The 24,448-nt window shown below is 42.1% G+C and overlaps 1 protein-coding gene across 3 annotated transcripts in view; it reads right to left on the bottom strand.

Annotated features, from left to right (window-relative positions):
- Positions 1-7,652: 7,652 nt before the first annotated feature.
- MAG (myelin associated glycoprotein) overlaps positions 7,653-24,448 on the bottom strand; it is a 404,692-nt gene continuing 387,896 nt past the window's right edge. For 2 of the 3 annotated variants that reach the window (XM_078655319.1, XM_078655320.1), the window contains exon 11: positions 7,653-11,935. In XM_078655319.1, the coding sequence (XP_078511445.1) occupies positions 11,774-11,935 (162 nt within the window). In that variant the 3' untranslated portion in view covers positions 7,653-11,773. The remainder of the gene's footprint in view (positions 11,936-24,448) is intronic. The other variant, XM_078655321.1, reaches the window with a different exon arrangement.

Consider the following 24,448-nt stretch of genomic DNA (forward strand, 5'->3'; position numbering starts at 1 on the left):
GTGGGGCTTGTGGAGTTCGACTTGCCCTCTGCACTGCAACATGGATGCACCCTGTGTTGCAGTGAAGTTTGAATTGATTTTTCTTTCTTTTATAGTGCATTTTCCCGCCAGACGTGTGGAATTTGCATGCCTGTGGCTGGTTTTCTCTGATTTGTGTACCGCGATTGCATGTTTTTTTGCATTCGCGTTTCACATTTTTGCGGCGTGGTGTTGCTTTTCACGCTGACGTTTGACGCATTATCTGGTGACTATCCCATGCTTCCACCTTGTTGTGAATTCCACGCTGACACATGGTTATTTTCCTGCGATAGGCTGCGATGTTGAAAGTTGTGTTACGCTTCTCTTGCTGTAGTTATCACATGTTTTTGTGAATATACCCCTTAATGTCTTTGTGCTCGGGGGCACTGCAACCACTATTGAAGTGCACAACACCCCCATTCACATTTTCAGTCCAGGCCCCCAGACACACCACAGGGTGTCTGGGGGGAGCCAGCATTGTGGAAGGCAGGCACATCCCTATTCAGGTGCAGGTGCTACTCCTCCCACCACTCCAAATGGAGACCAGACCTACTCAGGTGCAAGGGAAAACTCCTCCCGCTACTCTAAATTCAGCCAAGCTGTATTCAGCCTAGTGCTGTGTCACCCAGGAAAGGCAGGACACACTTCACCCCCCACCCCCCTCCAGGGACTGGCTGGAGTGAATACACATCCCCTCTCCCTTGTCAGTCAGAACCAGACGGTCAATCCACAGGATTTATCACTACTATTCCAAACATACCAAACATGGGCACACCCTCATGTCAGGAATTACCACTGAAGCACATATCAGGGAATCCCAAATGCAAACCTATGAAAGGGCAGCCTCACAGCAGTGAGAAACCAAATAGGCTGTTTGCTACTACCATGACATGCTATACAGTTAAGGCACATGTCCTACCTTTTACCTACACCGCACCCTGCTCGCAGGGCTAGCTAGGATCTACCTTAGGGGTGACTGATATGTAGTAAAAGGGGAGTTGCAGACGTTGCAACTACTTTACATGCCACATCACGGCAGCAGTAAACTGCACGTGCAGGCCCTGCAGTGGCAGAGGCCTGTGGCAGGTTTGAAAGGCTACTTCGGTGGGTGGTGCAAGCAGCGCTGCATGCCCACCAGTAACATGTAATTTACAGAGCCTGGGTATATGGGATACCACTGTACAAGGGACTTAGAGGTACATTAAATATGCCAAACAGGTGTAGACCACGCTTACCAAGTTTACATGAGAGAGCTCATTCACTTTAGCTCTGATCAGCAGTGATAGTGTCCAGAGTCAGAAAACCACCAACAGTAGGTCAGAAAAAATACAGGAGGGAGGCAAAAAGTGTTGGGATGACCCTGCAAAAGGGCCAAGTCCAACACTAGCCCTGCACCAGATATATACACAATTAATGAAAGAAGACTGAATGTGCTCTGTGAATCTTTAAGCTGCATACTTTCACATACCCATAGCAAAAAAACACAGAAACAGCCTTAAGATTCACAATGGGAAAAGCTCATTATCAAAACAAAAACCTTCCATTCTGACTCAGGGCTGCTCCAAGAACTTTCTCCAAATGCATAGCTGTGATTGAAGCTCACATCTGAAGGAAAAAGATTTACATTTATCCCTATCTAGACGATTGATAAAGTTTGACTTCAGTATTACGATGAACCTGTTAACAAAACTTCGCTTACATGTAAACTAGAAATCAGTTTTGTCTCCTCGCCATCTTATTGACTATCTATGAGCCACTCTGGATACTCTAATGAAAGAAGTGCATCCTTTGGAAAAAGAAAAGCAACTTGCTGAAGGGAATCCCTTTGTAAAAGGACCTTCCAAAACAAACAATTATCACAGATGCCTCGCTGACAGGATGGGGAGCTCATCTACATAATCTCTGGATGGAATTTATGCCCGTATTCGATGGGGATCTCAGGAGCAAAAAAACGATAAAATCCCTGTGATTAGAGGGGTACGCCAGGGTTGCGTACTGGCCCGACACTTTTCACGCTATTCGTGAATGGCGTAGTTTCCTTTTTTGCTCGAAATTAATGCTGATGCCCCGGTCTTGGCGGGTGATAAAGTCGCCGCACTACTCTTTGCGGATGATACGTTGTTGGTATCAAAAACTCCCGCAGGATTGCAGAAGCTGTTGGACTACTTCTGTTTGTTTTGCAAGCTCAGGGGCCTTGCCATAAATACATCGAAAACTAAGCTCCTTTATTTTAACCCGAGTAGATCGTCTAGATCCACCTTATCTCTTGATGGGGTGTCTCTGGAACGTGTAAAGGAGTTTGACTACTTGGGAATTAGAATTTCGGACAAACTTAAATGGCAGCCACATATTGACAAAATGGCGCTAAGCCATAAGAGGGTAGTTGGAGTACTAGGGAGGGAACACCGAGGATCCACTTCTAAGCCCATTGCTCCTGCTCTGGATATCTATGCTGCAAAAGCTGTAGGCTGTGCCCTCTATGGCGCAGAGCTCTGGGGCTTTGATTGTGTTGATGCCCTAGTCATCGCAGAGAACAAGTTCTTTAGGGAGCTTGTATCGCTCCCGAGGGGTACTCCTACCAAACCACTCTTGAGTTACCTGGGTCGTCGTTCCATTAAGGACCTAGCTACCCTACGCCCTCTTTTATATTGTTTAAAGGAAAAACAATATCCCAAAAGGTATGAATAAACAGACAATTTATATTGCATGCACAAGGCATTACAACAGTCAGGGAAAGGAGACGCTTATACACAGGGATTCAAATTACAAAAATGATCTTTAGTCGCTTAATATTCAATTCATATCAAGACAATTTCATGCCACAGAGAATATGTACAGCACATAAATGGACAATTCAAATGACAACCGATAAAACTTGGTGCTCAATATATACAAGTGATAAGTGGCGACGCAAGTAAAGTAGGTGAACAGCGATGAACGGCGCAAAGTGAGCAGAGTGAAATATATACACAGTGATTAGCTCAACAAGTGACCAACAGTCAATAACTTTATATATTATAATTCACAATTTTTTGTTAAAGTCATAGTAGGATGCGCCTATAAATTGCGCTGTGGAGTCGACGACGTTTCGGTCCATATCAAATGTAGACCATCATCAGGACTGGGTTGTCTCGTTTGGAGTGCTGTAGGCTGAAAGTGCTGGAGTCCTCCTCCGAGGAGCAGACACGGCAAGGGATACACCTATGGGTACTTAATCTTCTAAGGCGATCTCAAACAATTTGGTGGGCCGGGAAGTCCAAGGGACCAGGGGACCTGAGTAAATGCAGGCGCCTGTCACGTAGTAAATACGTGTATTCAATCAGCCGGGAGCCAGGGAACCAGCAGTTGGCGTCCGAGTCGTGGGCACGGTTACGGCGCAGCCCTGAGCTCTCAAGGTATGCTGATGGTTTAAGAGAGGTTATGAACCTTCATGGAGCCCATAAAATTAGTTGGATAACCAACATAAAGAAGCTCTTACTGGTAACGGGCCTTGCAACTGGCCGGGAGCCTGGGGTATCCCTATCTAAGACTCAAACTAAGCGAACCTATTGGGCATGGGTTGATGATCACGAACAGAGGGACCCAAATCTAGGTAGGCTGACTGAGGCATTCCGACAGCACAAGTCAAAGGTTCGCCTGGAGCCTTATCTAGACTTTATTAAGAAACCCAGAGACAGATCCCTTTTTATCCAGTTTAGGATGGGAACCCTCCCCCTCCGTGATCGTACTTGCAAGTGGAAGCCACCACACCAAACTTCTCCTGATTGCCCATTTTGTGTAGGTGTTACTGAAAACATTGCTCACGTCTTCTTTGTATGCCCAGCCTATACAAAACCCAGACAGAAATGGCTCAAACCTGTGTGCCTGTTGCTTGGAACCAAGGACCACTCCGTTGCACTTAGAATACTTAAGGCTTATGCTAGCACAACCTTAGTGTGTGGGGTGGCCAAATTTCTTAGTTGGGCTTGGCTGATTAGGCTGAAGGCTATTTGATGAGTTAAGATCAAGCTGTATCTCTTTTTATATGTCTAAATATTCACAAAGCTGTCAAAGTTTAATACATTTTTAATTATTTATTGTAATATCAAAGGTTTTTATAAGCAATCTATTTTAAAATGTATTGTTAATGAATTGTGTTTTTATATTTTTAATGTGCTTTTATGATATTATACATATCGAAATAAAGCTTTGATGATGATGATGATGATAATCTCTCAGTACAAGGTCAATGGTGCAAAAAAGAGCAATTATACCACATAAATATTCTGGCAGTCCATCTACCCTAAAGCCTTTTGCTCCATCCCTATTGTCGAACAGGATACTAATTCAAACCGTCAATACAACATCGGTGCACTATTTGAACAAACAAGGTGGCACCAGATCAAGAATTCTTTCTTTAGAACCTCAAGCAATCTGGTATTGGTTACTGGCAAGAAACTTAATGATTCAAACAATTCATTTGCCAGGCTTTCAACATTTTCAAGCAGATCTACTATGGATATATTAAATAGACAACCACTAATGGGAACTAAATGATTCCGTCTTTTTTCAAGACAAGGCATTTACTGATATAGACTAATTCACCACAGAAGAAAACACAAAATGGCCACATTTTGCATAAAGAATGTAGTAACAAAACTCATTGCGAGATGCCCTTTTTTTTGATTGGTCAAAAGTTTTCTCTATGCATTTCCAACAATTCCATTAATTCCAACAGTACTATTCGAACCCAAAACATCAAATGCATTAAGGATTCTAATAGTACAAAGTGGCCCAGACCATATGTTATCCACAGCTACTTCACCTTTCCATCAGACCACACAAGAGATTGCTGTGCAAACACAACCTTCTATTGAGGCTGTAATTCACAATCTACCACCCAAATGTTTACTTCCTGATTTTGGGGGTATGGCTCCTGGAGTCATTTCAATACAGACATTTACATCTTCCTCCAAACTGTATGACCATTCTCAAGAAAGCCAAATGTCTGAACACAAGAACTTTTTACGCCTTTAAATAGAAAAGATTTGCAGTATGATGTCTTCAAAACAATACTGAGCCAATAAAATGCCAAGAAGATGTCATTTTACCATATCTACTGCATTTGCCATGGTCAACTCTACAATTCAACTCAAGAAAAGTGGATTTAGCTGACATAACAGCATACAGGATAAGACCAATTCAAAGGTCCTTCTTGACTATTCCAGTTGTTAATGACTTCTTGGAAGTATAAAAAAAATATGTTTTCTCCTACTAGGCAGCCAGCTCCTCCATGGGAGTTAAATCTAGTTTTATCTAAATTATTGGCTGCTACTTTTGAGCCCATACATAAGACCTCAATACAACACCTTACTTGGAAGGTAGCCTTTTTGGTAGCTATTACATCAGCAGGAAGAGTCAGTGAACTCCAAGCTCTGTTCTCAATAGATCCATACACATTGTTTCACAACAACAGAGTTGTGTTGAGAACACATCCTTCCTTTTTACCAACAGTTGTTTGAGATTTTCATATCAAACAATTTCTCTTCTAGTATTTTCCAGTAACCCTTCTTCACAAGCAGAAAGGACCCTTTATTCCTAAGATGTTCGAAGAATTCTTAAATTTTATTTGGGCAGAACTAAAATACATAAAACCAACCAGTAGTTCATAAATTATGGACCTCTGAGAATTGGTATGGTTTCCTCTAAACAAACTATAGCTAGATGGATAGTTTGCGATCAATTGGCTAACAAAGCCCTTTCACGTCAACCTAGAGCTCACTCTCCCTGGATAAAAAAGGTTCCAATAACAGAAATATGTAAAGCAGCTACATGGAAATGTGTTATCGTTTCGCCAAGCATTATTGTTTTGATGAGGATTCAAGAGCTGACTCTTTACTAGGTCAAGCAACAATAAATAATATGTTTAAGTAGAGCTATTCTTACTTGCCAGACCTAGGGATAGAATACCTCGGTAATTTAGTTTTATAGTTTATAGCTTTGTACTGCCAACCACAGCCTAGGGATATGCTTGCTACTCTATTCTTTGTTTATGACTCTCAGTGAGGATCCTGCGATGCAGAAGGAAATACTACTTACTTGCATTCCTAGTTCTTCATTGTAGGCATCCTCACTGAAGTCATAACAATCCTCCATCCTCTCCAGTTGCTAATACATTCGCTATCTTTAATTCTATTATCGCCACTCACATAATGAACTGAGGCTATGAGGAAAACAGCCAGTACAGTGCAGGCATGGAAGAGAAGCTGCTGGCTCCTTAAAGAAACCGTGGGGCAGATTTACAAGCCCCTTGTGACACATTTACGCTGCCGCTGGGTCACTTCTGTGACAAAGTTGCGGCGTAAATCATGTGCCATGTTGCGCCGTATTTACAATGTGACGCATCAAGTGAGATGCGTCACGCTGTAAACCCCTGCGCCAGATGAAACCTGCGTCAGGTTTCATGTGGGCGTTTCAGCGCATGGTCGGCGTTCCCTCGCAGGTACGCCTCGTAAAAGCCGTTTTCACTGAGTCACTTTTACGGCCATGCTGCGTCAAAAACCTGCGCCTGCTTGAGGCAGGCGTAAGGATTGATGCAGCATGTTGGGCATAGGGCACCCCCGAGCCCTGCTGGAGCCGCGTCACGCTTGCGACGCGACTCCAGCAATGCGCCCCATTTCCTCCGGGGGATGCGACACACATCTGCCCATCCGTGCGGCGCATCAGTGGTGGCGCACGGGTGGTTTTGCGGGTCGCAAGTTTCCTGGCGCATCCCTGTTGATTTGCAGGGATGCGCCAAGACATGTAAATCTGCCCCCGTGTTTTCTTTCTTTGCTACTTTTGCACTCTTGACCTGACAGGCTCCTTAACCTTCATTGTCCTCACTCTGTATATAGATAATAGGTTGTTATTGGATTAACAGTGCCCATTGGAATGCCTACCTCCATCTAAAGAAGTGACTTTAAATGATTGAAGAGAAAGTGTTCCGGGGTCCATGCAAATGGACGGGAATATTCTCTGTTTATGACTTCAGTGAGGATACCTACGATGCAGAACTAGGAATACAAGTAAGTAACATTCCCCTCTGTGTCAAGCTGATCAGGTGTTAAAGATCCCCCTACCCCCCCCCCCCCCCTCCCCCGCATCGACCTGTGAGTCCTGCATTTGTGGAAGAAACTGTCTGGAACTACAAAATGCTAGAAAGTGAAATGCAAGAGGTATGTTTGGCACTTTACAATTAAATAAAAATGTAACTATTGATAATGTAAATTTTGGTGATGAAAAACTAGTTTCAATGTAAACGTGATATTACAAAGATATACAAATGTAGCTGTAATGTTCTAAAGAAGGTTTTACTGCCCAAGCGACAAGTGTGCTCCGGTGCTATTTCTGCACTATACAAGTGTATTTTAATTTTCATAAGCATTCATTTTAGGAACAGAATTCTTAACTAAACGGAAAATGTTGAAAGCACAGCATGTCATTCTATTTAAGCAATTTTATGTATATCTAACTTTTTAATTCCCCAATCAGACAATTTCAAATTCTGTTGAATTTATTGAGAAACAAGCATACACCTTGATGGAGAATGCAAAATGAATAATGAACACACAAAAACCAATGGCAAATTCTGAGAAGCAATCACTAGACATGAATTGACTTTGTAGAATAAATCTTTATTTCTTTGACAGGTAAAGTGATGTTAACGCATAGGAAACATTACTCATGTATTGAGGGAGTGTGATCTGTCCCACATCCCCCATAAATGCCAGTCACGCAACCGACCCCCAAATTGCTAAACCGGGCTTGGGGACTATTGAAGATGTGTCAACCAAATTCAGCACTTCAATGGAAGCCATCCGGATACCCAGTCCAACAGGTAAAATATGAACACAGGCAATGTTTGCCCTCAAAGTACTGCAACGAGGTAATAGATCTTTGTAAGCACACACATACTTTATATGGAAAACAAGAAGCTTAAAACCAATGATAGTTGAGTACAGATAAATAAATAAATACACAATAGACGCACCATAGTCATTGTTTTTAATGAACAAATTGACTATTTTAAAGGATTTGAACATGCTATACCTTCCTTTTAGAGTGCAGTTAGGTTTGTCACCAAGCTTGATGGCCACGAAAGCGAGGATCTCAGATTAATCCATGTTATTCCATGCTGTGTAATTACTATTACAAGGCAATCGGGACAAGCAAATAAGCAGATTACAAGTTTTTAGGGAATAATAAAGAGAATTGATGCTTCTGCACTGGTTCCTGCATGTTTTCCCTTGACTATCACACGGACCATCTCAGCTTTCGGCAGCCAAAATATGTGTGAAAAACCAAAACTTGTAATTACGTTGGGTCCAATAAATCCAGTTACTGTGCCCATAGAGATTTAAAGGCCAGTGACAATGAGGCCCTTTGTCGTATTGACTCCATGTTTCCCGCCCTGTGCTTTTCTTTCATAAATCATTGTTTTCAGGTATCTTACTTTGCTGATATCAATGAACTGAGCCAAGACCACAAACATGAGAATGAACAGATTTTGTAATCGAACATTGAGGACTGTTGCAATGTGTCCTTGTTGAACTTAAGTCACATTTACTCTTATATGTAGTGCTACAGCTCCTCTTTTGGAGTGCAGTTAGGTTTGTGTCCTCACTCCTTATCAAGATACCATGGGGCACACTTATCAAGATTTGAAACCAAAGTTATGCAAAGTTCAATGGGTAATACTTGGGCATTACAGTGTTTGACGCAAAGACATATCAACAAAGATAGTCAGAGCTGGCTTTGCATAAAACAAATAACGCATCCTTGAGGCAGGCAAAAAGTAGGAGAAATGTTCTCCAGTTCTTTAGTCCATATGCTTACGGTTACACGAGTGCTCATGTTACTCAGTTCTATGTGTGAGTAGCCCATCCGATCCAGTTTTTTGTTGCATGCTGGGATTTGCAGTCCTCTTTAACCCATTATAAAACCAGGACTAGGAGTCCCAGAATTCCGAGAAGTGTCCTGGACTGCGAGATCTACTCATGCTTACAACTAGGAAACTTGAGAGCACTGGGTTACTAGCTGACTACATATCATCAGGGAGACGCACTCCAGTACATGCTTTCTTTTTAAAACAACTGCAATCTTGACTGGTTGAATTGGGGTTTTCAAGAACTAAAACTTTCTGAAGTCATTAGGTTGTCAACTGAGGATTGAAATATGGGGTCCCTAGTAATGTGCAGCCGCATAGTTAACGTTATGTATGCCTCGTGTCTTTAAAAAAGAAATATATATATATTATATATATATATATATATTATATATATATATATATATATATATATATATATATATATATCTACGGAAATCTGCAAGTGGAAGCACTACTGACCAAATTAAGGGCCTGACAGCAAAAGGGTTTGTAAAATGCCAGCATATTCTTTCCAGTTCGGAGTTTGCATTTCCCAGTACATCACGGAAGTTGTAGTCTTGATCCTTTTTTGGCCTAAATAACTGAAGACAGTGATTTGCAAAATTAAAGTGCAAGACTTGACATGTGACATCCTTCTGACATCAGTGGCCCTGGCAACCCTATTATCAATAAGTAACCTCATCAGAAAGGGGTCTTCTTGTGAACGAGGACATAATAATTGGTGGCGTACAACGATGGGGCCCGAGGGCTGCACAAGACCATGTTTTCATGAAGTTCCAAATGAGAAGTTTTACCCAATTAACATAAATGTGAATAATTCACAAAGGGAGTGCTCATTCTGAAAATGTGGCATGCATGTTCCTTTGAAGGAGCAATGTGAACACTTCTTTAAACTTAACTAGACATCGAAGAAAGGCATAATTGGAGGAAGGGAAATTATTTAGCTACGACTGTGTCAAAAAAATTGGAGTCTTTCAATTTTATGTTCATTGTGGTTTAATTTAATAAAATGTATGTTTAAAAACTGATATCAAAAAGAAATCTCAATAGGTAATCGCTGTGAAATATGTCTGAGTTTTAACTTTGTTTCTTCAATATTTTGGGACTGATTGGCCTCCATAGATGTGCACAATCTTAATGTGATAATCACATGGATTAAGGTGTGTTTATTTTAGGCAAGTAAATGTATTTTTATCACGCACAACAGCGAAAAGCTAATTATATGTACACATAAAGTGATATTACAATGAACAAGACGGCAATACAAAGAAAATGTGTGAATAAAGGGAATATCATGTGATTTCTAGCGTTAAATTGAGCCTTGTGTATGTGTTTAGTTCATTCGGCAAGATTTCAAGGAACTCGAGCTTAGAGGAAGTGAGGCAAAAACAGAGAGAATGAACAATGAACAATACGCCATGAAAGCTCCGTTCTGATTGGTTATATTTCTGGTTCATTTGTATACTTTATTCTGGTCAAAAAGGAACAACCGGATTAGGAAAAACAGGTATCTTTATATGTCTTCAGTAAATTGGAGTAGAGGGGGACACAAAATATAATAAAAATGTAGAGGTAGGTCATTACACCTCAGAGCATGAACGAAGGCAGAGGCAAGATGGGACTGAAAGTGCAGTTCCTATTAATTTTTTTAGAAGTTTGATAGCAAGCATTCCTTGCACAGTTTTCTGAAAATGGTTAGAGCAGGAATAAAACATAATAAATACACTGTTAATACTATGTGAAAATGCTCACGCTTGGAAACCGATGGAAACATCGCACTGTAGCTTTGTCCATACATCATAGAATATAGAAATGTTTCAACTTCACCCTGAACTGTTCCAAGTAAGCATGACCTCAAGCATCTGCACCACACTTTAATGTTCTTTGTTGGATATCTCTATGCGGAATGTGTTTGTCTAGATATGGATCTCCTGCTCACAGAAAGATCTGCCTAAGGGTGGGCTCCCCTCCATAGCGGCAGAGACAAGATGCAAAATAGTGGTGATCCCAGTGGTTAGCTCAAGCATCTACCTCAAAAAAGGCAAAGCACTAGTAGAATGAGGGTCCTTCTGTTGACTGGTGTTAGTATCACCCATTTGAAAATGAGCATGCTTCACTTTAAGAAGTATCTAATTATCGCTTTAGTATTTACGTATATTGTCTTCGACCGCGAGTGCCCATGCTTTCACGGCTTTTGTGATTCTGGTTAGAGAGACAGGTACGGCAGAACAGTTCCCCTTTTGGTGACTAGGTTAATTTTATCTCAGTATTACTACAACAGACATGACATTGGAGCATCCCTGTTAAGCATAATATCAACAAGACATTCTTTTCGAGCTTTAACAAGCTTTTAACAATGTTTAACACAATAAGAATATGAGTAGCTTATACAGATGAGTCTTCTCATTGAATTTCCGTACTCACCAAAAGTCCATTATAGACTGCAGCTTTACTCAGAAAACGGATATCTCAAAAAACTTCTTAGAAAATGGCTCACTACAGTACCAGTAGACAAAAACAGTGCATTACACACTAACTAGAACTTGGAATGGATAACATGATTTTGAAACACCAACCAACTGTCAATTTTAGAGATGTTCAGAATCAACTCAAATAAAGAATTGCGATTATGGTGGAGGAGAAATCTCTACAGGAGCACACAAAGCTTCAATTCTTAAAATGTACACAGTTTTTAAGGGGAAAGCATACATTTGCAGAAATGACCTTTTTCAATATTTTTGAAATCTAAGTCAAGAGTCTCTGGCTTTGCTGTTCTTGGTTTTCACCTTGAAGATGCTCTTCACAGGTAGTGGAGTGAGATTATCACAGGTTTGTTTGGCTGCACGCTCACTTCACACGGATCTCTGCATATTCTGCGATTTCTTGCGACGGAGTGTAATTGTCCTTTACACGTAGCCTTGAGAAATCAATGTTTGCATAGTCAACATCCAGCTCCATTGGGTCCTTGTGTTTGTTCAGCAGCATCTTCTCAGCAACACTTAGAAACTCCTTCAGGAAACAAAATACAGACATATTAGAAGCCGTTCAAGGTGTTCAAATCTGCATATTCCACTCCTGCTATTGGGTAGGAGTTTCAACATTACACTTTGAAGTAGCCACGTGTTGCTGATATATTTCTATGATCAAAGCTGAAATAGAAGATTGCTGGGAGGCTTTCTTGCTTCCCTTACTTACACCTCTTTTGTACATCCATGTATCTTGCTCCTATAAAACCTTTTCTCACTTCCTACTGACATCTTGTATACATCATCAATCAGTAAACCCAACTGTAACGCTTTGCATCTTTTAATGGTACTCGGTTCTCTGCAAAGTGTCGGGCTGCTTTCCAAGACAAATTCGACTCTTGAGATGGTGAGAGAAAAGTAGTAACCTTATTTCAACCCTGTAAAAAGGGCTCTACTCTTAAGTACTCTAAGCAACTCAGGAGTTGGCCTACCAGCTAGGGCGGTCGACCTTGAATCTGGGGAACTGAGTTCGAGTCTCGGCAATGGAGCTGAACATCCTGTGATTCTGGGCAAATAACTTAATCTCCCCGTGCCTAACAAAAATTAAGGTGTCCTAATGTAACGGGTCAAGTTTGCGCTATATAAAACTCTAGAAAAAAAAATATTCCACTTACTCTACAAAACATGGTGGTGTTCCAAAACACTTACATCAACAGAATCGCAACATAGAACAGCACAAGAGTGGACATAACACCTCTACTTCACAGTGGTCAGTGGTGGTGAAAAACAGAAAGGGTGTGGTTACCAAAAAGCTAACCATTCATGTGCTGTTCCCCTGATGCAGTAAAATACAGAGGTTTATTCTAATGCTGACCAGAGATTACAACAGGATATTAAAAGTGTTGTGTCCTATGGCACCTCCTACTTTACGACCACAAGAGCACTTTCCATGCAGGTATGAGACTGGAGGTGGTTGTGTGCGCTAGAAAGGTCAATATTAAATGGGAGCTGCTCAACAGCTTTTGTGTGAGTGGTATTAATTCAGGCACCCATCATGATTCTCAAGTTTGGTGGTAGCTTGATAGTGTGTGATTTAGCATGTTTCAACTTGTGTGGCACTTCTAAATGTTTAAGGGAGGTGTTAGGTGTGGTGTAATAACCTGAAGATCAAGCTTGGTAAGTGTCAAGTTGGAGATGTCACAACTGGGCGGATGCGTAAAGGATTGCAGAGTCTTTCTTGGGGACAAGCGTTTCTGACACCATGCAAACTTAGGCAGTGGTGGGATGATGTGGAGGAGGTCGTCAGAAGGAGAGAGCCTGTGGTGTAGTGGTGGGGCCAAGGGCATCAGATTTTACTTGCTTGCTGTATATTTGCTGTATCCTGAGTGAGTGTGCTGCCTGAGTGAGTGATGTTGCAGTGACAACAATGTTCTGGATGTTGTGCTTGAGTGTTCAGTGTACCCTGACAGTTTATGGACAGTTAGAATTGTAGGCTACAGGGGAAGCTGCCAACTATTTGTGGGGCGTGTTGATACTCATCATCCGGTCTGGAATAAAGATGATACTTTGGTAGTGCAGTCTGGAAGTTCCTTTATTGCACTTGTATGATGCAGGAGGTGGAAAGAAGCCTGCTTGGATTGACAAGGAGCAGAAGAGCTAATGGGGTAACCCTGTATTCCTCAGAACCTGGGTAAATAATCAGTGTAAGCACAAGTGGTTCTGTCAGAGTAATTTCAAACAATATTTATATCATTATAAGGAGTGCATCAATCGTTTTCTCCAAACTGTTTCATAACGAATACATTAAATAATAATGAACAGGCTCAATGATATATTGCCCACTATATTTAAACAATATAAGTTATTATCCATATCATAAAAGTGTTTTCGAAGAATACTTTTCAGAGTCAGATGGTGCAGGTGTAATAGTGATATTGCTTGTGTAGTGCAGGCATAGTGCTTAACAATAATTCTTCAATAAAAATGTTTTTATTTCCTCATCAAAAAACTTGGCGACGATCCATTTGCCAATATTCATCGAACAGCAGGGCAATGACATGAACTGTATGCTGACCAGATGCTAGTAGACTAAGTGCTGGTCATTAGAGTGTTGACCATACGAGTGACCGGAATACCAATGTTTGGCGCCTTTTGAAGATTTTCTATCCACAATGATTGCATAAAATATGATATGGTGAGGCAGACAATGAGCTGGAACATTGGGAAAGATAGCCAGGTGCCTTAACAGAGGTCAGGAAGCGTAGTGACTTAAGAGAGCCATACCCTTTGTGGATCTAAGGGATGGATAGTAATCTTGAAATGTAATGATAGAATGTAATGTATCTGCTGATATGGCAGGATTATCAATTTAGGGAAAAGATTATAACCAAACTGTGAGCCCTGAAGAAGCGGTTGGGTATACCGCGAAACGTGTGGTGGCTGAGGCTGCTTGTCTGCATAATGCTAGAATTGATTTGATGATTTTGGTTTCAACTAAATCTGCATATGGACCATGAACAGTACAAATCAAGAGCAGGATTTTAATGGCGAACAATGCTCGTTTTGGATATAATCATGTTCAGGAGTGAGAAATTGATGATATCATAATAGGCTGTTATCACATTTATAATATTTGCATTTCTTCTAAATAAAAATTTGAGTAAAAACTGGATGTATGAATATGGACGGAGCTCCCTACGATTTTGGATTGATTAAATTTAAATGGATTTGTGTTTAGTTCTATTTAAGTTATTTATAAGATTTGTTGCACGGATCGGACCCCTCGCAGAGACCTGTACAGAAGAACAACAGTATGGGCAATGCAGGGGCATAATACTGGCGACAGAATGGTCAGAAATAATTTCATGAGTGTTAGCACATGGTTAAAATGAGAAGTCATTTGGTACAGAGATGTGTAGACTGGGTAATGACAGTGTAACGGTCTATGTAGGAATTCAGACCAGGCCGTCACGAATGGTTTCTGACAATGCACGACACCCGAACAGAAGGAGGTGTCTGGGTTGGTAAGATCAGAGGCCATGAGGAGCAATGTAAGATGAACATGTTAGGTAAGGTCCGATGCGGGCTGTTAGCGAGTGTAAGGAAATCCATCTTTTGCCCTGTTCCTCCCATATGTTTGCTTAGGACCCCAGGATTTGGACCTTTGCCATATCTGAAGGGTGCTGAACAGATTCAGACACTTGCTCTGTTTAGATTAGGCATTTTAATTTATTTCGAAATTGCCATAACTGTGTATCTAGTAAGTTAACTTTCTAACTACAGGATCCCTGTGATACAGAATAGAGGTATGAGCAGAAGGAGTGATAGGCATGCCTTTGCAAGCTGCTTCGAAAAATGGCATGCAATTTTAGATTGCAGCCCAGATTTACATAACTGTCACACAATGCAGCGCAGCATCCAAAGTGGCTGTTCTACATTTAATGATGGGAAGAGATCAGGAAAGAGCCATATCTACCAAGATATGACACTATTCTGCTGTTTCCCTAGTGCTGGTGCACAATTAGTCTCCCGAGCACCACACACACACATCTTTGCTCTATAGTGCAAAGATGTCTATGTGAGTCTAGCATAGGTTTTGTACTTGAAGGATACCCATCCAGTACAAAATACTATGCCTAGAGAAACTTAAAAAAGTTTTCCACTTTGGATGTTTAATGTAAAGTGCAGCACTCATGCAAAGTTGGAAACTTAGGAGACATAAAAGCATTTCTCCTTTTTAATTCCCGCTTCAAAATGGTGTTATTTTGTGGTGCAAGACACTATCTACTGTAGATGGGGTTTGAGTAAAAACGCTCATGTAACCACCCATGATTTTTTAAGCAAATCCCCAGCTAATAACAACTGTAAAGCAAAGGTGTGCTTTGAACCGCTTTGTGTTACTTTGAGGCATCATTCAAGTGTAAAACAAGTTTTTTGCTGGAAAGTAACTCTAAAAAAACATTTTGTGCAGTTTTGCGTTACATTTGGGACAAAAACCCAGCACAGAATGTTTGTAAATCTGGACCAGCATGTGTTCCTGACAGCCACAACTACAGGACATATTTTCTACTGCACAAAATGTAACATGATATTGAATTTGCAACATCTGGAAATGGCAATCAAAATCAAATTGACAGAATGTGGGTAGCAACTTCTGAAAAACCTGTAGCATATCTACATTTCTGTTGTTAATTTCCCTCATGACAGCTATGAAATATGGCATACATTCTGCTTCAGTTCAGCTGTAGTTCATTTCAGAATATACACATTTCTCTCTGCAAACATTTTGTCAGTCCTGCCCTTTGGAAATCATTTCAAAAGACTGGCCATATAATTCCCAGGATGAGTGGGAAGGAACCATGGGACACGCCAATGATCACAGTTGTGAGAGAACAGAAACGATAATACCTTTACTGATTCACGAGAGACTACATGATGTCTCAGTGAGGCCTGCCCTGTGTGACAGCTTATGGAAGGAGATATTATTTTGAAGCTCAGGGGAATGACCTGGGAGAACCAGGGGTGGAGTTAGGAGGCAGGACAGCGTTATACACAGTTGTGACGGGTATTCATAATTTTGGAATTTTTTGTGCATGTCACTCTGGTATTGTGTTGATTTCACACCCATACCGAAAAAAGTAAGTGAATCACTTGGCTACTTAGAATTGGGGATACAACTATGCCTTTTCCCTCCAGCCCAAGTCTGGTTGAAGTTTGATGCTACAATGGGACCTCTTACTCAACATATGCCGCACTCTACAGACTTGGTTGTACCACAGCGTTCTGCGTTGAATATTCTTCTTTGCATCGCGGCTGCATCCCTATGGAGATGATCAAGTCCAGGTGAGCTCTACTGGAGGTCTGCTGGAGCTTCTCTGTCTCTGCTCACTGCTGTGGGGTTGAAAGCTGTAAAAACCATAAGTGCTTCTGGCTAAAGATTCTACTATTCTGTCAGTTACAGTTCATCTTCCCATATTTACAATGTTTTCGCAGAAAAACCTGCGCATTTACGTGAAGTGACCTGCTAAATTAACGATAGACAAAGCCTTGGGAGCTTGTAATCTTGCTTTGTCTTTTATTAAGGGAGGTGTTCTCCCTGTCACCCCTTTCCCAACAATTAAACCCCGCCAGATTAGGACACTGCCGGTTCAAAGGATGTTTTGCAATACTATTGTTGCCATTTGAGAGTTCTGATGATCAATACCAAATGTCAGGTAATCAATAATCATGTCTAAATATGCTATCAAGTAGTTTCTATGCTACTTTGTAGCATGTTTGAAGATTGTAATTGGCATTTGCAACGTGTGTGGACTCCTACTTAAAGTACATTTTATCACTTTATCTGGCTTCACTACATACATCAACAGCAGCCCAACCAGAATACATTGTTGTATACAATAATCTACAGACCAAACACTGCTCAAGATTGGATGACTTTTGTGTCAATCTCAGTTGCTTTCCTCCGTTTCTGTGTTTCACCCGCCCACAGGAGCTTTGTGATTTCCACATCTGTAGATTCGTCATTTGCTCTGCTTTGCTTGCTGCATTACAGAGCCACAGTTAAACAACAGTTTCCTGTCTTTCACTGCCTTCTAGTAGTAACTAAAAAAACTGCAGCAGAAATGTGGCAGATCCAACACCACCAATATTTATAGAAATTGAACAGTGAAATAAGACTGAGCTTGCCAGACACGTAAGTCTACTTTAAGCAAGCATTAGCAATGCCAATCAGTCTTGCTATGTAAATATAAGCAAAACCTATTGGCACTGCTTGTTAAAACAATCCATTGATGAATATGATGAGGTAAATTGGCACTGATGACAAAGTGGATTTTATGAATGTTTGTATTAAATTTCGATTGTTTGGAACTATGGATTATTCTCCTTTGTGGCAGTTTAATCTGCAACATCTAAGTGTTAAATATTTAACCGAAAATATTCCCTGTCTAGAAATGTATATATACTCACATACCTAACCTCATTCGCAATGGCTGCAGAGGCTACTGCCATTTTTCCATACAACCGCTACCCGCAGCACTTTGCTCCAGAACTAGAGGTGCCCGTCTACTGCTTGCTGACCCACACTGCTACAGGATATGAAGGTCTTACCAACGGCACCTGCTTGGCCCTGTGGAAATTCTCCCCTGAGGCTGGAGATGCATAAGGTTCTTAGATATAGGAACATGAGCCCTGCCTTGAAGAATACCTGTGGTCCAGAAAAATTAGGCTTTTCTTGTAGACATCGAAGCTACCGGTGCACATTGAAGGGAGTGACAACGGGGTCAAGAAGGTGATGGATGTAAAAGAAGTAGTCTTGCAACTGTAGCTTTAAAGACTGTTTCTGCTGTTGGACTCCACTAGGAGGTGGGTGGGAAGGAGATCAGGAATACAATAAGAGGCAGGAAGGAGAAGAGAAACCAAAGTAGTGAAGAAAAGGGAAGCATGTTAGAAACAGCTCCAGGCATCAGAGAAAAGGGGGAAAGGCAACAGTGGACAGGAAGGCCAACACTGAAGAACTGTGGGTGGAAGAGAGAGGAAGAACTAGCTAGACATCACTTTACAAAGAATGTTTTTTGAGATTGAGAGAAAAGAAAGTGGATACAGAGAGCAGCCTGAAAAGAGAGGCACCAAGGAGGCTGGAGTGTGCTGTGTCGAGTTTAGAAACTGCAAGTACAAAGGGAGCACAGGAATGAGGCGAGAATGGTGTGAGGGATAGTACATTTGGGTGTACACTTTAACAGCAGAAAATAAGAGGTCAAGTGTGAAGAAAGAAACATTTGATCAAAAGAAGATTTTGAATGGCAATGTCAGGGATGAGATGTTTGAAAGGAGTTGACAATTCCACAATTCAAGAATCTTCACTCATCCTTCACATGATATATTTTAGGATACAGCGCTGACTTCTTGAGAAAAAAAAATGAATTTGGGAAAAGTTAGGGCCAAAGTAGTAATGATCGCAGTTTTAAAAACCTCAAGCCATTCACCATCATTACACTAACCAAATTACATAATGCCAGCTGATTTGCGATAGATGAGATTCCTACATGAAAACAGAAGAAAGCTTACCACTCCCCACTGGAGATTTGCTACTGCTCGACAGTAAGGAAACCTATTGATAAAAGACAGTTGATTTTCCTGGAAATTATATGACTGAAGACAACCTATGCCCTGCTGATTTAGCTAAACTCTAATTTCCCTTTATGGTAAAATTAACTGAGAAATGTATAAACTCCAAATAACAAACTGGTCATAATCGAAACATTGGTGCATTCACAGGCATATGCCAAATGTATATTGCTTACCTTCCAATTGCAAGTTAATGTGAGGAAACTTCACTATTTTCCTAGCTTTCCGAGTTTACACTTGCTTCATTAATCCGGCGAAGCAGAAATTCCAGGTGCACTGCGCAATGTTAATATTGTTGCAAAAATGTTGTTGGACACAAATATTGTGTCAAAAATAGTGTGATGTCAAGAATATCATGGGACAGATTATAACGGGTAAGAATATTATTTTTTTAAGTATTTAAAATCTTTTCTAAAATATCGTTTTATATAATTTTTTTATTATTTTGTTGTATTTAATTTTTTATTTTGATGTTATGTCTAAGTATGTTTAGTCTAGTTCATTATATTTTTAATTTGGCAATATATTTAAATATTTGTATTTTATTAGAATTTACATATTTATTGGCAGGTTGTTGAGTTTGCAGAGGACTAGGGTAGGATTTTTTAAATATATATTTTATAATTATTTATAAATAGTTAATTTATTTTATCAATGTTTATATACATGTGTAAAATAATTATATTCGTTAAATTAATTATTTTTTAGTATTTTTATGTAATAATTAGGTTACAGTGCTTCTAAAATCATTGAGCAGTTGTAGTTTTGTGGCACCTTCAATTTTGGGAGCACCCCTGCATTTGGATTTATAACAGCCTGCTCTGGCAGGTCTGAGCGCCGGTGAACACAGGGCGCCGATGGAACAAAGGGGCATATTATCAAGGACAGGCGATACATTATCGCCGCTTTTATCGGCAGGAAACTGCCGATATAGCGGCGATAATGGCCTTGATAATATGTTCTATGAATTCCAATCGAAGCCCATGTTAGATGTGTTCACATCTAACATGGGCTTCGATTGGAATTCATAGAGCATATTGTAGGAAGGTGGATATCTGACTATGGTTACCCCCAACATTTTTGCCTAGTGTTTTGCTGGTTTTTGACTTAGTTGGCCTGGGATCCTGCTAATCAGGACCCCAGGCTTCCTGCTCTCTCTGTAAAATGGACTCCATGTACCCTAGGTACATATCTAATTGGATACTGAGTCACCTTATCAGTCCCTGTACAGTATACCTTAGGTATCCAGGGCATAGGTGTACCCAGGGCCTACCAGGGGCTGAAGCATGTATTATGCCACCCCTGGCTGGCCATCCAAAACAGACACAACTGGCTGCACGACAGCTGGGGCAAGGTGGTGTAATCACCCTTTGCTTTAGATATAGTTCCCTATATCTAAACCTAAAATGGACACATATATTCCTATCAGTCACTCCTATGGAAGGCCTTATCAATCCTGAAGGCATAGTGCTTGGAATTATGTGAGATGGTGCTCTGGCATGAGCTGAGCCCGTTTGCAGCTTGCGGAACCAAGTCCTAATAGCTGTTCCATGATAACGCTATACCATATACTCTTAAGTGCATTATAATCCTCGCGGTTAAATGCTAACTCTGGTATAACATTATCAAAATATGTCGAGTAAGGTGTCATACGAATTGGAATACTACCCCCTCGCCAATTCTGGCGACGGGGGTAGCATTCCACCCTTCTAGAGGGACACGACATGTATGTAACTGTGAACCCCGGTTAAAGTTAAATCGAGCCTCAGCATCACAAGATGGATGCTGCCACCACAGACACAAGTCTGACCTCCTGCTGCTGGGAGTCCTTCCAGCGAGGGAGGCTCAGACAAAGGGTTTCCTGCCTTGGGAGGTGCTAGCACCACCCCAGACAGGATTTTGTGTATTAGGTAGGCCAAGGCTGAAAGGAATGAGACACGCCTGGGGCACACAAGGTGCCCTGTGCATACACCGGTTCCAACCAGTTGCTGGGTCACTCCAGCCCCAGCTCTGGCGGGAAACCGGACAAAGGATAGGGGGTGTAACCACCTCCCTTCCTGGTCCCACCCAGGGGATGGACCTAGTCGTAGTGCAGCCCCCTTTAGCTGAATAAAGGTAGGAGCTGGTCCCATTCCCAGTTAGATTAATCTTGACAACTTCCACGAAGAAACTCTTGACCTTCGACCTCCTGAACATCAGAAGACTGAAGAATCTCCCCTATGGTCAGGGAGTGACCATCCTGCTTCGCAGGCACCATCAAGCTCCTGTGCGGTTTGCTGCAAGTCCTTCCTTCCCGGAATCCGACGACCCAGCTCAACGAGACCCAGACCTCCAGACCCCTCTGACCTCTACCCACATCCACAGCACAGCTGGGACCCGTGGGTGCGACGAGCAACGTGGAGACGGCCATCTTGAAGAAACCTGCACAGTGCTTCCAGCATGACCACCGAGGGACCCTCGAGTAAGTGCATCGGGACTGAGAAGCCCCACACCGACACAGCACCTGCATCAAAGACCAGCCCCCCAGCCTCCACGAGATCTGCGTGGGGCCCTTTTGCCTGGTTGCTGCCTTTCTTGTTGTCTGGTCACTTGCCGGCTGGCTCGTGACCTCTGAGACGACGACCCGAAGATTTTAACACTGCTAGTCTGGTCCCCCAGACTGGCCCTTGCTTCCTTGTGAAAGAGAAGCACCCCGGACCCTCCTGGTCCGCACCAGATGCCATCTATGTTCCACCGCGTGGCTTGCACTGGCCAAGGCCTGTTGACCAGATCGACAATCCAACACCGCCATCATCAGCAGACTACGTGGGACAGCTCGTGCCTCCAGCCTGGTCGTAAAGAACAGCTCCTGGTCAGCGCAGCTACAGAGAGAAGCGACCCTTCCTTCACCTGAACGCGGCAACAGCATCTGGTTCCCTCCTGGTTCCAGCACCGTCACTGGCTAGTGACCAAAACTCTGTCCCCTTCCCTTTCAGGACTTCTCCTTCCTAGTTCCATCCTTGGAACCACCGGACTCCTCCATCTGGCTGCCTGCCAGCAACTCCTTGTTTCAGGCATCACCGGGATCAACGCAGCAAACCCGACACCACTTCAGCCCTATGCACCCGCAGCCTGTAGGTTAGGTAACTAAAGCTTCTAGGTGCTGAAGTCAATGTTCACTATCCTAGTGTCCAGGCCCACTGTTGTTTTCCCTCCATCCAGCCGGGTTTGTCCGGAATCCGTAACTTTGTAAACTGTAGCATCCATAGACGTTGGTACGCATCTCGCGTGAGAGTTTCCACTCTGCACGTGAGTCCCGTGGGCCTCCTGCTCCGTACTTACCTAGTTCGTAGCATAGTCCCAGCGATCCTCCAGCCTCTGGATCTCCTTACAGTACTTTCCTTCCTCGCATTCCATTGTTCTTAGTATATGGTTTGTCGTGCCCCTAAGGCACACGTGTAAATATTGTGCTAACTCGCATTTCTTTCGTAGTATTGTCATGTGCTTAACCCTCTGATCTCATAAAGAGTTCAGAGGTGTTGTTATTAATAAATATATTGTTTATTTTCATAACAACCTGTGTGGTGTCCTTTCATCTGGTATTCAAGGGGTTATATTGTGGTAAAACAGCTGGCTTCACATGCCAAAAGAGTTTAGCCTAAGACTGCTTTGTCCATGCTACCATTAGGATAGCTGGTCTATAAGGTTGACTTACAACCAATCACCATAAGGGTTGTTTGGACTGATACAAGGTGGTCACTAGAACTAGTGAACATCATATATCAGGCCAACTTCTCACACATATTATCAAGGCCATTATCACCACTTTATCGGCAGTTTCCTGCAGATAAAAGCGGCGATAATGTATCGCCTGTCCTTGATAATATGCCCCTAAGTGTCCAACTGCAATGACTTGGAAAGAAACAGCACCAACATTGCATGTTCACAGCAACCCACTGTGGTTTTAATATTGAACTAAAGGGGAAGTTACAGTGGCTTCCACTATGGGAAAAATAACTACAGAACTGCAAAGACGACAAAGCTCTTTTTAATTGGTAAAACATTTAAATTTTATATAATGTATATTCTTATTTTTTTTTTATTAAATCTTTTTATTGAATGTCTTTGGTTAAGTATGTGTCCATCCGTGCAGCACATTTATACATCTACACATTTGTATAATAGCCTCAACCAGAGAACTACATATTAACAATCCCCCCACCCAAGCCTGTCCCCCCCCCCACATTACAGTGCAGTCTCGCTCCTCCCACTGTTTTTTCTCTAATCTTCTCTGGAGCTACACATTCTTCGGACAGAACCCCACGTACAGTTTATTGGCTGTAATCTTTTAATGCATGAGAATTACCTCTGCTATACCTCCCCCATGCTAGCCCTAACTTGGCTGTGTCTCCTGAATGTCTCCTCCCATGAACGCTACCCACTCAATTATGACCTCCTCCAGCTTATCATCCCTACGGATCTTCATATATATTTCCTCCTCTCATGCCCATTCAAATACATCCTTGTGCCGTAGATCTATGGAGGGCATCCTCGCACTTATCCACTCTATAGCCACCCTCTTTTTTGCTAGCACCAACACTAACTGCAGAAATTTCCAGCCTATTTTGCCCTCCCTGGGTTTCTTAACCATGCCCAACATGCATACCCTCGGGACTGCCACCCGGATTAATCCGGTCACCGCCCTCATTTGTTCCGCCACTTCCTGCCAGTACTGTAGGACTGCCTGACAATCCCATGCCAGGTGGAAGAACGAGGCCCCATCTGCCCCACATCTGGGGCAGACTGCCCCCCTTCCCACATATATTCTGCTAAGTTTATTCAGTGTCATATATGTTAGATGCAGATAATTAAAGTGCGTCAACCTGAAGCGCACATTACTTGACACTGTCCGAACCAGTTCACGTGCCGCACTCCATTTAGTGTCTTCGAAGGGGCCTCCCAAATCCTCCTCCTATGCCCTTCTGGACGGCATTTCCCTCACTTCTCTGTCCTCCTTCAGAGTTCTGTATAGGAAGGTCACCATATATCTCGTACCCCCTGCGGTAAGCAGGAGCTGCAAGGTGCCATACTCCGTCTGGGCATTTGGGAAGTCCGTCCATATTTCCCTCACCGTTTATGTTATTTTAGCATATTGAAGGACCTGGCCCCTTGTCACCCTGAATGTCTCCTGTGCTTCTTCAAAAGTCAGACATGTCTCTCCCGGGTATAGATCGTCTAATGTGATGCATCCACCCTCTCTTCATCGTGCCATCAACATGTCTCGGTCTATACGACGAAATGGCCAAAGCATCACGAAATCTAGAACCCTGTCAAAAGGCGGTTTCTTAAACACTCTCTTAATCACTCACTCCTTACCGTATAAGTCTGTTTGACTTATAAGGTAAGGAGTTCCCTCAAGTACCCCGTTTCCCAGCATGAGCAATTCCATCAA

Source organism: Lissotriton helveticus, chromosome 7 (genome assembly GCF_964261635.1).
Source record: "Lissotriton helveticus chromosome 7, aLisHel1.1, whole genome shotgun sequence".
Classification (NCBI taxonomy): Eukaryota; Metazoa; Chordata; class Amphibia; order Caudata; family Salamandridae; genus Lissotriton; species Lissotriton helveticus.